Source organism: Pteropus medius, unplaced genomic scaffold (genome assembly GCF_902729225.1).
Source record: "Pteropus medius unplaced genomic scaffold, Ma_sr-lr_union100, whole genome shotgun sequence".
Taxonomy (NCBI): Eukaryota; Metazoa; Chordata; class Mammalia; order Chiroptera; family Pteropodidae; genus Pteropus; species Pteropus medius.
Window position 1 is genome coordinate 16314221 of NW_024349803.1, and position 13955 is coordinate 16328175.

General features: G+C 48.6%; 1 protein-coding gene across 2 annotated transcripts in view; it reads left to right on the top strand.

Annotated features, from left to right (window-relative positions):
• Positions 1-12602, top strand: part of ACKR2 (atypical chemokine receptor 2) — a 36911-nt gene extending 24309 nt beyond the window's left edge. Inside the window, exons 1-3 of one of the 2 annotated variants that reach the window (XM_039837436.1) lie at positions 5125-5171; positions 9273-9440; positions 10876-12599. In XM_039837436.1, coding sequence (XP_039693370.1) covers positions 10905-12056 — 1152 coding nt within the window. In that variant the 5' untranslated portion in view covers positions 5125-5171; positions 9273-9440; positions 10876-10904 and the 3' untranslated portion in view covers positions 12057-12599. Of the gene's footprint in view, positions 1-5124; positions 5172-9272; positions 9441-10875 lie in introns of those variants that run through there. The other variant, XM_039837435.1, reaches the window with a different exon arrangement.
• The last annotated feature ends 1353 nt before the right edge of the window (positions 12603-13955 follow it).

Sequence of the window (13955 nt, forward strand, 5' to 3'; positions counted from 1 at the left end):
TGGTTTAGAAATTCCAACTTGAAGACCTCAGAGATGGACCAGCCTCTTGTGGGCTCAGCTAGAACAGGGCGAACTTTGTCCAAGGAAGACAGAAATGGAGAGAGTTAGATAGAGCATGAGACGGGGGCCAAACCGGGGCTCTTCCATCAAAAAGCCAGTTTGCAAAGCGCCGGCTGGGCTATGTCAGCAAATCAACCGGCCAGCAAACCAACTCTGCATAGGTAGCACCAGGTACTCTGTGGGCAGATGAGCAAGGCGTCCGACTATGAGGAATTTGCATTCTTGTAGGGAGACAAATTTGCCCCTGAATAATAATTCCAGTACTGAGTTGGGAAGCTCAGACCAGGGCCTCGGGGAGCCTAGAGAGGCTGAGTGAGATGGGCCTGGAGCTGTGTCCCAGAGGACGGGATCGATCAGGCTGCAGGCAAGAAGTTCATAGTTTCAGTCAGTGCTTGGCTGAAGAGAGAAGCAGGCGTTTCGAAAATGTGAAGCCACTTTTCACCTTCACAGTAGATGTGTCCAACGCGTTAAAAATGTAAGTGTGTTATGAGTAGGTCAGAAGAGTAAAGACCTTTGAGTTCTCTGAAGTCAAAGCGGCCTTGTATCCTGTGCATCCTGGGTGCCTGGCTTTAGAGGCTGGGTGCATTCCCTTCTTAGGGCAAATGATCCTTGCACACCCACAAGAGAGCAAAGATGAGTTCAGAGCTTTCTTCGTTAAGCCTCCCTTTTCCTTGTCTAGCTTTTCCTTGCTGCAGCGCACTGCTGTCTCTGCTTTGGCTGCCCTTGGGCTGGCGGAGAACAGTGGGTACTCTTCCCTGGGTAGAGAGAATCTGGGCAAGTGCTGCCCAGCTCTCTGCCACTTGGGCTTCTCAGCAACATTCTCTGCAGCAGGGCAGAGGAGAAGGAGTCAAGAAGGAAAAACTCAGGGCATGAGGTTGGCGGGTGCTGCTACTGGACTCAAGACTAGGGTGGATCTATGAAGGGCAGGATGATCGACTGGAGAGCAGCAAGAGGACCTGGGCCTACCTGGCCAGGCTCATCCTTCCTGGAACTCCGTGCACCTGGAGCTCTGACTGACTTCCCTTGACTGGAATCTGCCCAATTCTAGGAAAAGGCTGGAAAGATGCCTCCGTGAGTTCCAGGCAAACCTGGCTGCCCATCCAAAAGCTCTGAGTTCCTCTGCAACCTGCCCTTTGAACCAGGGAGTAGGTGTTTGGTGACCTGTGGCTGGAAAGTCAGCTCAACAGGAAGCAGATGTGTTGAGATTTCAAAAGAAGATGAGACAATTCGAACAGCGACGTAAATAATGATGATAATGGAACAAAATTAACACCCATGGATCCATACTGAAATAATAGATAGATAAATAAGAAGGGATAACTCTGTCCTAGAGTAAAATTCCAATTAATAAATGTAGAAAGAATAATGGAAATAATCACCAATTTGCAAATACCACCATACTAATTATTGTCAGAAAGTATCAACAACAGATGCCAAAATTGGTGGGCAAAAGTACAAGAAACAGGATATTTGCATAGTTTCAAATTACCCCCTCACAAGATATTTATTAACTGCGAATGAATAAACGATAGTTTCACAGTGGAAAAAACCTGGTATACACACCTGACCAAGTGATCGGAATTAACATTGCTAGTAATGCGCCATATTGAAATCATGTGCCTCTGGACCGATGCCCCCGAGGAGGACACGGCATCACTTCGGTGGCGTTTTTGCCCCACATGCATAACCTTAATCTAATTATGAAGAAGCATCAAACCACAGTTTAGGGCCGTTCTCCCGTTCTCTTCAAGACTGTCAGGGTCACGAAAGGCAAAGCGGGACTGAGGAACTGTCTGAGAATGGAGAGATGAAGAAGAAACAGCAACCGAATGCAATGTGGGATTCCGCTTTAGATCCTGGACCAGAGAAAGGACGTAAGTGGGACGATTGATGATGACATTTGAGTCAGATCTGTAAATTAGTTCATAGAGTTGTGTCCGTGTTAACTTCCTGTACTGTGATTTGTAAGATGTTAGCGTTAGGGGCAGCTGGCTAACACGCATGCAGGAATTTTGTGTACTGTTTTTACAAGTCTAAAAAATATTTTAAAATAAAAACGTTTTAAAAGCGGGGAGGGGCAAGCGGATGAGGAAGGAGCCCCGGTTCTAGAACTTAGCTGTCCCCCAGGATGGAACCAGGACCCTGTGGCTTTTGTTGTGCGGCTCCCTGGGCTTTATTCTCCCTATTAGTAAGTAACGTTTGCTCTGGAGAGACTTGGAGACCCATCCACTTGGAAGGGGCCCCTGTTCTCTCCTGTTGGAGTGAGAACCCATCACAGGCTTGGCCTTCGCTCTGGGTGGCCTGTGGACCCCAGAGAAAGACAAATGTCTGCGTCCACGTCCACCTCTGGGAACATTCAGCTCTCATCACGCCTGCCCGAGGAAGGCACCATCACCGCCCCGAATACAATCTGAAAACCGAAGTTCAGAGAGGTAAAGCTGCCATCTCGAGGTGACATAACAGGTACACACAGAACCGGATTCAGATCCTGCTCTGTGTGACCCCAATGCCAGTGCCTGTAACCGCTTGGCATGATTCGATAACTGCTCGATTCAGGTAGAGGCAACAGGCATTCACCAAGCACCTGCTGTGTGTCAGCCTGGCAGTGGGGCTGGAGGTGAAGGCGGCGGAGATGTTGACCCTGAGGCTGTCCTGGTGGGGAGGAACCCTCATGCTGCCGAGCCTATGGCAGGCAGAGTGTCACACACACACATATTTGCTCATTCAGTCTCTGCTCTTGCACAACCCTGGTCTCAGGCTGATGGTCAGATATGGTCCTTGCCCTGGGAGCTCTTGACCCAGTGGGAGAGCAAACAAGTAGACAGACAGCTGTCTAGACAGATACATGCCATCATGGGGGTGGCAGGGGGAAGCGGGGAGATGGGCTAGAAGGTCTAGGAAATGAGAAGATGGCTGTCACACTGTGGATGAAATAGATCCTGCACTGCTTGAAGGGAGTTATGACCAGAAAAGGGGAGTTGGGGGCGAGGGGGGTATGATCCTGCTGGGGAGCTGTCCAGGATCAATGACGCTAGAGGTTGTGATAGGGGACAGGGTAAGTCAAAGCCTGGAGGTCTGAACTGAGGCTGTCAGCGCCTTGGCCCAGCTGCTGGGGAATCATTTCCAGAGAGGTGTGGTTGGGTACACATATTTTCCAAAGAAATTAGACTTATTTTGTCACAGGATTGAGGGGGGGTGGTATGGGATTCTACTTATTAGGGGTGGGCGTGTGGTCATTTGAGCTTGACTCATATTCTATGAAGGAACTATCCAGCGGTTATGCAGCAGAGGTGGGGCTGGGACAGACACAGAGTGGTTGGTGCTTTTCAGCATTAAACAGGATGTGCGCCGGATACTCTCCAGATTGGGAAAAGCTTACAAAGGGAATCACTCCCTCTGCACTTCCCCAAGGAAGAAGAACCCAGGCGTGGCTGCTCTCCTGAGCACTGGGTGGACATCCCCAACAAGCGGGTCTGGCTCTGGTAGGTATGGCCGCTCTCAGAGTGGGGTGGGCCCTGCCCAGGGACTACAGGGAGATACCGGGTCCATGGCCTGGAGAGAGGGGACAGGTGTGGAGCTTTCTCTCCTAGGGCAGCTTTTGTCCGCTGGCCCCTTCCCTGGTAAATGTTTAACGACCAACACTCTGTGCTATGGGGGTGGGAGAGGGCACATGCAGGAGAGAAGGGAAGCTCCAACCACCAACTTAACATTTCAAGCTACCAACTTAACATTGCTGAAGGCAGAATTGGTTAATTCCATGATTTGTTTGCTGAATGCCTAGATGTTGCTTAATTGGCTCTCACAAGCCTGTAGGAGCTGGTTCCAGCTCCTGACTGACTTTGAATCTTCTCTGTCACTTGTTGATGAGGCCAGAATTCCTACGATCAGAAGCTCATTCTTTAAGTTCAAGTTTGGTCCCTATTGAAAAGGGGAGCCCTTGAGTCATTAGGGCCATCCAAGCCTGGGTCCATCATTTGCTGATGTGAAGCTGTGGACAATCGGGCTTCACCTCTTCGAACCTCAGTTTCCTCTCTGGAAACTGGGGATCATAATAGTACTGCTTCCCAGGACATGGTGAAGATTAAACGAGAAAATTGCACGTGAGTGTGCAGCTCGGAGGAGCTCAGCTACCATGGCTGCCTTACTGTCTAGAAGGACGTAGCACTATCCTCTCTCGTTGCCTCCGCTGAGACTCCTCTGAGAGGCCTTGAGATACTCTGGAGGGGACATTACTTTCTCGCCAGAGATTCTTGCTCAGTCAAAGCTGGAGCCAACCCAGGCCAGCCAGCAGTCTCAGGAAGTCACCAAGAGGGTGATGTTATTGCCCTGGAGATAAGCTATGGTTTGCCTCTGTGCCCTTGGCTTCATTATAGACCTTGCCCTTGCTATCCTCCCTTTTTTAAGTTTCCCTCTTTAGCCTCTGTATAATTCTCTGGATTCCCCCAAAAGTCCCACTGCAGAGCTTAATTTGGGGTTCCCTTACTACCTGCTAATTCATACTAGGATGTGAATAACTAACACCCCCATTCATTCTTCTCAAGGTGTTGCTAGATAAACTAAATGAATTCTGGCAATAAGCTAAAGTGAAAACAGAAAAAAGAAAAACAAAACAGAGTTAAGGGTGGGGTAACAGAGACCCAAGGGCAGCCAGGAATATGGGATTCAAGGCTCAATACAATCACTGACTACTCACTGTATGCTTTGCACAAGTTGTATCTCTTCTTCGAGTCTCAGTTTCCCCACCTATAAGTTGAAGGAGGTGGACATGATGCACTTCTACTCCCTTAGGGCACAAATAGTCATAGGAAGTATATTACCTATTGACACTGTATCAAATGCCACAAATTCAGTAGCTTAACACAAATTTATTATCTTAAAGTTCTAGAGCAGGGGTCCCCAACCCCCGAGCTGCAGAGTCCGTGGTCTGTTAGGAACCAGGCCACACAGCAGGAGGTGAGCGGCAGGCGAGTAAGCAAAGCTTCATCTGTATTTGCAGCTGCTGCTCAGCGCTGGCATCACCGCCTCAGCTCCACCTCAGATCATCAGGCGTGAGATTCTCCTAGGAGCTCCGGTCCCTGGTGCCAAAAAGGTTGGAGACCGCTGTTCTAGAGGTCAGATGTCTAAAATGGGTCGGCAGGGCTGCATTGCTTCTGAGGGCTCAGGGAAGAATCTGTTCCTTTTCTAGCCTCCAGAGAATGCCTGCATTCATTGTCTGGCAACTCCATCACTCTGACTTTTGCTTCCATTGTCACGTCTTCTCTGATTCAGACACTCCTGCCTCTTTCTCATAAAGACCATTGTAATTACATTGAGCCCACCTGGATAATCCAGGATACTCTCCCCATCTCAAGATCCTTAACTTAATCACACGTGTGCAATCTCTTTTGCTATATAAAGTGACCTATTCACAGGTTTCAGGAATCAGGGTGTGGATATCTTTTGGAGGCTGTTATCTGCTGACCATAGGGAGGGTATATTTTGCAAGGAGACTCAATAACGCCTTGGAGGGCATTAATGGTGGAATCTACAGAGGCCAGACTAACCAATGAGAACAATATCCTGGGCAAATAAGACCTCCTGAGCCCGAATTACAGCTCTCTAGTGGCCTTTTTTGGGTAACTGCTGGGTAGATAGGTCCGAACAGAGGCCAACTATGAGATGGGACCAGATACAAGGCACTGTTCCTGGAGTCTGAAGACCTGGGATTCAGATGCAGCTCAGCCAGTGACTTCTTATGAAATGGTGAAAAATTGCTTTGCTCCTGGGTTAAATGGGGCTGGCAGTTCTCTCCTGGTTCGCCTTACAGGTCTACTACAGTGAGTATGAAGGTGCCCAGCCAATTGCACTTGGGGATGCTGGTTGCTGTTGTCGTTGGTATTGTTGATGAAAGTGATGGGAGAGGCTGGTGGCCTCAGAGATCAAGAGGACCTGGAAAGATTCCCAAAGTGAAAGGTCAGGAGGCCAGAGACCCTGAGAGGAAAGGGGACAGTGTTCCAGGTGGCGGGAGCATTATAAAGGTGGTGTGGTCCAACCTGGGGCCTGCTGACCCTAACATCTGGCTTTGATGAAAGCAACCATCAGACTCAGTTGTTTGTTAAAGCAAAAGTCAAGGAGTTTGAGAAACCAGGTCAGGATCAAGTTCAGCGCTCACAGACCAGAACTACTGATGTTGAATTAGCTGCAACTCCCGACTAATAAACCCTAATCAGTCCCAAGTGCAGAAGAATACTTCCTTCTCCCAACCCCAGCAGCTTACAGACTCCCAGCACCAGTTATATGCTGGGGATGTCCTTACTGCTGCCCAGGAAAAGAGGAGCTCAGGGACAGGAGACCTCAGATGTACAAGAGAGGAACGAAGGACCGGGAAAGGAAGGCATAGGACCAAATTCCTGAGGCCACTCAAGAGCAGAGCCTGGCCCTAGAGGAAGCTGCCTAGCTGCCATTGGGGCGGGAACAGGGTGCGTTTACAATTTTCCCCAACATCTTGCCCAGATGCCGTGTGACAGATTTGAAAAGTAGGAGGACTCCAGGGCTCTCCTGGGAGAGGCTCTGCCTCAGAAGCATTGGTTATTTCCATCAGCTGTGAGATCACAGTCTCCAGGATACTAGAAAACTTCTACCAGGAAGGACTGGGGAAAAAGTCTGCAATATACATGTAAAAAGCTAAAATCCTTACTATATAAAAACTTTTGTAAAATGAGAATCCCATTCATTAAAACAGTAAGCCATTCACAGAAGAAATACAAACTGGCACTGAACATACTGAAATATTCAATCTCACTTGAATCCACAAATGAAAAATAAAATGCAGAGGTACAAGGTAGAGTTGATTTGTATTTCTCTGTGGCCTGTTATCACCATCAACCTACAGGCCCCGCTCCGGTGGCTGTGCATGACTGCCTGCGTGGGCCACGTGTTCTTTTTTTTTTATCTCCTTCCTCTCTCCTTCCCACTGATGAACAATCTAATATATTGAACATGAAGTTTTTCTCCTTCTGAAACACAGAACAGGATGGAACGTAGTCCTTGGTTCGTGACAGTTTCTATCACTGGTTCATGCGAGGCTCTCTTTTCCTTTTTTTGTCTGTATTGAAATATATTAGACAATTAGTTGCTTGTATTTACATCGCACAGTTCAGAGGTTTGTTTTTTTTTTTTAATTATAGTTGGTATACAATAATATACCAGTTTCAGTTGTATAGCATAGTGATCAGAGATCCATATAACTCACAAAATGATCACCCCACTAAATCTAGTACCCCTCTTCCCCCTTACATATTTATTACAACGTTATTAACCATCTTCCCATGCTACACTCTACATCTCCATGTCTGTTCTGCAACTATCTATTTGTACTTATTTCCTTTGCCTTTTTTTTGTCCTCCCCAAACCCCCTTCCATCTAGTATCCCTCTAAATATTCTCTGTATCTATGAGTTTATTTCCGCTTTTGTTGTGTTGTTGATTTTGTTCTTTAGATTCCACGTGTATGTGAAATCATGCAACATTTGTCTTTCTCTATCCGACCCATTTCATTCAGCGCAAGACCTTCTAGGTCCGTCAAGGCAATATATTTTTCCATCCCCTTCCTGTTAGTCTGTGTGTGTCTTTTAATCTGAAGTGAGTCTTGTTTTCTTATCCATCCAGCCACTCTATCTTTTGGTTGGAACACTTAATTCTTTTCCATTTGAGGTACTTGTTGATAGAAATGTAGTTATTGCCATTCTTTATTCCTGTTTTTGATACATGTTTTTTCTTCTTAAAGAAATCCCTCCAACATTTCCTGTAAAACTGGCTTGGTGATGATAAATTCCTTTAGCTTATTTTTGTCTGGGAAGCTCTATCTGTCTTTCAACTCTAAATGGTAGCTTTGCTGGATAAAGAATTCTTGGTTGTAGATCCTGGGTTTTCATCACGTCGAATATTTTGTGCCAAGCTCTTCGACCTGGATAGTTTCTTTTGAAAAATCAGCTGCCAGTCTTATGGGTGCTCCCTTGTAGGTAACTGATTTTCTCTTCTGCTTTTAAGATTCTCTTTGTATTTAACCTTTAGCATTTTAATTATGATGTGACTTGGTGTGGGCCTCTTTGGGTTCCTGGTTTTTGGGACTCTCTGAGCTTCCTGAGGTTTTATGTCTATTTCCTTCACCAGCTTAGAGAAGTTTTCCATCATTATTTCTTCAGATAGCTTTTCAATATCTTTTTTTTTTCTGGTACCCCTATGACACAGATATTTTTACCTTTAGTAGTGTCCCATAGGCTCCTAAAATTATTATTATAGTCTTGACTTCCTTTTTATCGCCATTCTGATTGAGTGTCCTTGGCTTTCCCGTCTTCTATATAAGTCATTTGATCCTCTTCTTTATTCACTCTGTTTATTCCATTTAATATACTTCTCATCTCAGATAATGTGTTCTTCATTTCTGATTGGTTCCCTTCTATAATTTCCATTTCCATTTTTATGTTTTTTAACTCTTTGTTAAATTCTCACTGAATTCGTTTACACTTCCTCTAAGTTCATTGAGCATCTTTATAACCAGTGTTTCAAACTCTGCATCTGTTAGATTACTTGACTCCATTATATCTGGATCTTTGTTCTGTTCTCTCAGAAGGTTTCTGCTTCTTTGTCTTCTCATTTTGTCTTCTCATTTCGGCTGCCTTTCTGTGTCTGATTCTATGTACTAAGCAAAGCTCTTAAATCTCTCAGTCTCATTCCTGTGGCTTTGTGTGATAGGTGTCCAGGGGCACAGTCCTGAGCGGGGTTCAGCTGCAGGCCAAGTTTAGCTCCAGCCTGTGCCCTTCCAGGGCCCCCCGTTGAGATCCAGAAAGCAATCCACAGATGCTGCGCTCATAGTTGCCTCAAAAGGCCCCACCAGAGACCGAGGCCAGCTGCCTCCAATGTGAGTCTAGGTGCTGCTCAGCAAGGGGGACGTGACTCGCTGAGGGTTTACCTGGATGTGGCTTGGGTGGGGCAGCCAGTTGGGTGGAGTTTCAGGGAATCCTCTGGACGGAGTGACCTCTGTTATCCGGTTTGATGATGTCTCTGCTATGGTGGCGCTGCTTCAGCACACTGGGAGTGGGAGAGGGCTCAACAGAGGAACAGTGGCTACCACAGGCACTCTGTACAGAGCGAGTCTTGCCTTGGCCCTCGTTCCGACAACTCCATGTTCCCCTGTAAGTCCCTGGTGCCCTCTGGGCAGCCAAATTGGTGCAGCCAAACTGGTACAGCCAAACTGCCCAGAGCGAGCAGGTCCGTCACCGCAGAAGTCCGGACACGGCCCCTTTAAGAGTCGTCTGCCGCTACCGCAGCCTCCGCCCTCTCAGCCGCTCCGGACCAGGCAGCCCCGTGTCCTCGCCCCGTCCTACCTTCTGCCGTTGCAAGGTAATTTCTTAGTTCTCTCCCTAGTTGTATGGCTTGTTCATCTAGATCCCACGTGATTTTCCTTGCTGTTTGCTCCTTGTTTCTGTCACAGCTTTGATTTGGTCACCAGAGGGATGAACAGAGCCTCTATCACCTACACCATTTTTTTTTTCCCCAGCGAGGCTCTCTCTTTTAAAAATTATTTTTGATAATGCAATTAAAATCTGGGAAACCACTGCCTCAGAGGGAACCTGATCATGGACAATGACCTGCCGCCATCCCATGCCTCTGTCTTCTGCCCCGGTAGCTGCCATATAGAATCCTGTGTGTGCCTGTCATCCACTGGCTTTCCCTTCCATCTTTTTGACTCCTCAAAGTACATATATATATATATATATATATATATATATATATATATAAATCTGTTACTTGATAGGTATCATATATATATTTTTATGGGACTTGGGGATGGTAGATCTATTCAAAAGGCAGCAGGAGGTGGAGACTCACAAGGTCGTGGTAAGTGGGATGAGGAGGGAATCTGGGATGCCTCCCACACTTCAGCCTTAGGTGACTGAGGAGTTGGTGGTGCCATTCAGTTACACAGACACAGGAGAGAGGAGGTTGGTGGGAAGGTGATGGACTGTTCTCGGCAAAGCAATAATTTGCACTAACATTTATTGAGTGCCTACTATGTCCTGGGCACGCTTCATAGGGCTTGAAGTGCTTCCCATGAATGATCACATTTAAGCCTCACAAGAACCCCATGAAGTAGGCGCTATTATCATTATCATTTTAAAGATGGGAAAACTGAGGGATGGAAAGGGTTAGTAGGTTCTGAGTCTACCAACACAATGGATCACGCCTTTCTGCTAAAGCCTAGAAATGCTGGATAAAATATTTTTAAAATATTAAATATTTTTAAAAAGAAAATATTGATATAAAACTAAATATTTATAAATAAAATACCTTATATAAAACCCAGGGAATGCTCAGGTGATAGAAGTAAAGAGAGCTCAAAGCCAGAATGGACCCACTAAACATTTGTAGATAAAACAAGCCCCACTGAAGATAAGCTCTCATTTAAAAAAAAAAAAGTCATAAGCCACACATGAGGAAGACTATGGTGACACAATACATAGGTGAATTGGTAGCCCAAAATAATGACGTCAAAGACGTTAGTAGTCTTTTTAAATGATGGGGGAGAAAATAAAGATGGGAAATCATAATGAAAGAAGGGGATGCTATGAGAACACCTGCGGTTGTCACCTACTCAAGGTGCCGTAACTGTTCGTTGGTAGACTTGGGCCCCCCACGCTCGTGCTCATGCTCGCTAGACTACGGGTACAGATGTAAATGTGAAGAATCTGCTGGACATCTCAAGCGGTAGCAAAAGGGGGTTTGGAGAGAGGCGGGGTCTCTTCTTACTTCTCTCACACTACCCTCTGGTCCGCAGAGCTCCAGGACTGGACGTGTCCTCCCCACATGGCCTCACCTCTGCCGCTCACCACGGAGGCCGCCCCTTCTGACAACAGCAGCTCCTTCTACGACTATGAGGACTACCTGGACCAGGTGGCCTTCATGCTGTGCATGAAGGAGGAGGTGCTGTCCTTTGGCAAAGTCTTCCTGCCAATCTTCTACAGCCTGGTCTTTGTGCTGGGCCTGGGCGGGAACCTCCTCCTCCTCGTGGTCTTGCTCCGGTATGTGCCTCGCAGGCGGATGACTGAGGTCTATCTGCTGAACCTGGCCTTCTCCAACCTCCTGTTTGTGGTGACGCTGCCTTTCTGGAGCATCACCGTGGTCTGGCATTGGGTCTTCGGGAGTTTCTTGTGCAAGATGGTGAGCGCCCTCTATACCATTAACCTCTATAGCGGCATCTTCTTCATTAGTTGCATGAGCCTGGACAGGTACCTGGAGATCGTCCACGCTCAGCCCCACTCCAGGCTGAGGACGCCGGCCAGGTGCCGGCTCCTTGCTGCCATGGTATGGGCTGTGGCCCTGGTCGTCTCCATCCCTGACGTGGTCTTTGTGCGGACTCATGAATACCCCACGGGTGTGTGGAACTGCTATCCTGATTTTGGGGGGCATGGGACCCCCTGGAAGCTCTTACTCCGCTTCCAGCAGAACCTCCTGGGGTTTCTCCTTCCGCTCCTTGCCATGATCTTCTTCTACTCCCGCATCGCCTCTGTCCTGGTCAGAGTGAGGCCGCCAGGCCAGGGCCGGGCTCTGAGGATAGCCGCAGCCCTCGTGGTGGCCTTCTTCGTGCTGTGGTTCCCATACAACCTCACCTTGTTTCTGCACTCACTGATGGATCTGAAAGTCTTTGGGGACTGCAAGGTCAGCCAGCACCTGGACTATGCCCTGCAGGTAACAGAGAGCTTCGCCTTCTTCCACTGCTGCTTCACCCCCATCCTGTATGCCTTCTCCAGCTGCCACTTCCGCCAGTGCCTGAAGGCTTTCCTGGCCACTGCGCTTGGGCGGCACCAGGCTCCTTGCCCTGCCCAGGCCCCGCTGTCCAGCTCTTCTGACATTAGCAACCTCACTGCTCAAGAAGAAATGACCAGCATGAATGACCTTGAAGAAAAGCAGGCTGAGGACTTCCCCACTGACGGGGAGGTAGGGGGAAATGAAGCTTAAGCGGCCATGCCACAGTCTGGTGAGAGCAGATGGGACCCTGCTCCGTTGGGCATCCACTCAGTCCTCTTTCCAAGGGCCTCATTGATTATGTTGCTCAACCCAGTGGTCACTTCTCAGTTCTCAGCCATCAGCAGCACTGGCTCACTCCGGTCTTCTTCCTCTGCTGTCTTCCTTGCCATCCAGGACACTATTTAAATTGTGCCACAGTTGGTCCCCAAATTTTTCATCCCGTGCAATTCAACTTTGCCAGCTTTCCCCAATGGAACCGTCTAGAAAGCAGGGTTGCTTGCTTTTACTGCCAATCCCCGTACCAGCTACTCCTGGAAGCCTTCTTCCATCTGGCCCATTCCATCCTCCGGCCAGAGATGGCCTCCACCCCAGGGGCTTCCCTGGCACCGTTAGCATCACAGCACACCTGTGATACACACTATGTGTCCTTGCTTTTTTGTATCCTGGTTGCCCCCTCCTGTCCCCTTACCCAGATTGGAGCCCCTAGAGCTTGGTATCTTATTCTTTTCATCTCTGATCCCCGATTCCATAAATGTAGATTAAATGATAGAAACCTGACTTCCGGTCTTGGCTAATTTACTTCATGTCCTCCAATCATTTCCTTCCCTGCTGCCCTCGCTCAGCTTTCAGGCGTGTGAATGATTGGATGGATAGCGAATCAAGCAGGCTATGACACTCTGCCCACTCTTTCTTCTCCTTGAGCTTTGGATGGTTTACTCGCAGCACACGTGTCGTGAGCAGGGCTGCCCTGAATGTCGCCTGCCTCGGCCTCGTTGATTTTCACTCTACCTCTGCGCCCACCTCTCTCGGCACTGGAGCCTTCAGCCCTCTCTCCCGAAGGCCGCAGATGCCCCACTGTCGGAAAGGACTCCGAGTTCCCTCTGTCACCTGGGAAACGGAGCTCTGGATCTGAAGGTGGCACTTTGTTTGAGGATGTGGGGGATGGGCTTCTATTTTAGAGCTCCTGAAGTCTTGCCTCTCAAGGGACCTCAGTCCTGCCCATGTGGCAGCCTGACTGGTGAGAGACAGCCTGAGCTGCACTGACAGGCTCTACGTACCCAGAGTCCTTGACTTTGTGCCCATGATGCACAGATGGGTAGGGCAAGATATGTCATGCAAGGGACACCCAGCAAGGCTGGTCACCAGCATTGTTAGAGGTGTGTGTGTGTGTGTGTGTGTGTGTGTGTGTGAAGTGTGTGCAGGTGTCTTTGTTGCTCCGTGGGCTATGTGTAGTACGTGTCGCTGTGCGTGTGGGTCTGACTCGAATGCGTCGCTATGTCCACATGGCTCTGGGTATCTGCCCACAGGTTTTCTGTGTGTTCCTATGTGCCTCTCTAGCTGTGTAAGTGTGAGTGTGTGCCCTCTGCAAACAGTATAAGAAGTGCCCTGAAGCCTGTGCACAAAGGAGAAGAAAAGGGCTGGCAGGCGACCTATTGGTCACTCTCATTGTCCCGGTTGCCAGATACTGCAGCTGACCCTAGTGGGGACTCCGACTGCAGTGCTGTTTGGAGAAGGCATGCTGGCACTGATCCAGGAGTGAGCTGGTGGGGGCTGTCACAGCCCAGGCCAGGACAGAGTTCTCTCCATCCAACGTGACTTCCCAGCCTGGACCTTGGTCCCTCTTGCTGCTCTCTGTCTGCCCAAAGGCCTGGCTCCCTGTCCACACGGCCCAGACCTGCCCGAGAACTCTCAGAAAAGCCATCAGGATGATCTTGGCCCTCAGGCTGTGAGGCAAGGTAGGCTCTTCCCACAGCCGACCCAGGGAGAAGGTCAGGTATGGCTCTGCCTGCGAGCAGGGTCGCTCAGTCCCCACCCTGTGAAGCGTGAGCGCATACACACAGTTACTGCCTAGGAAAACAGTTCCGCCGCGGACATGTCATCCCTGATCTT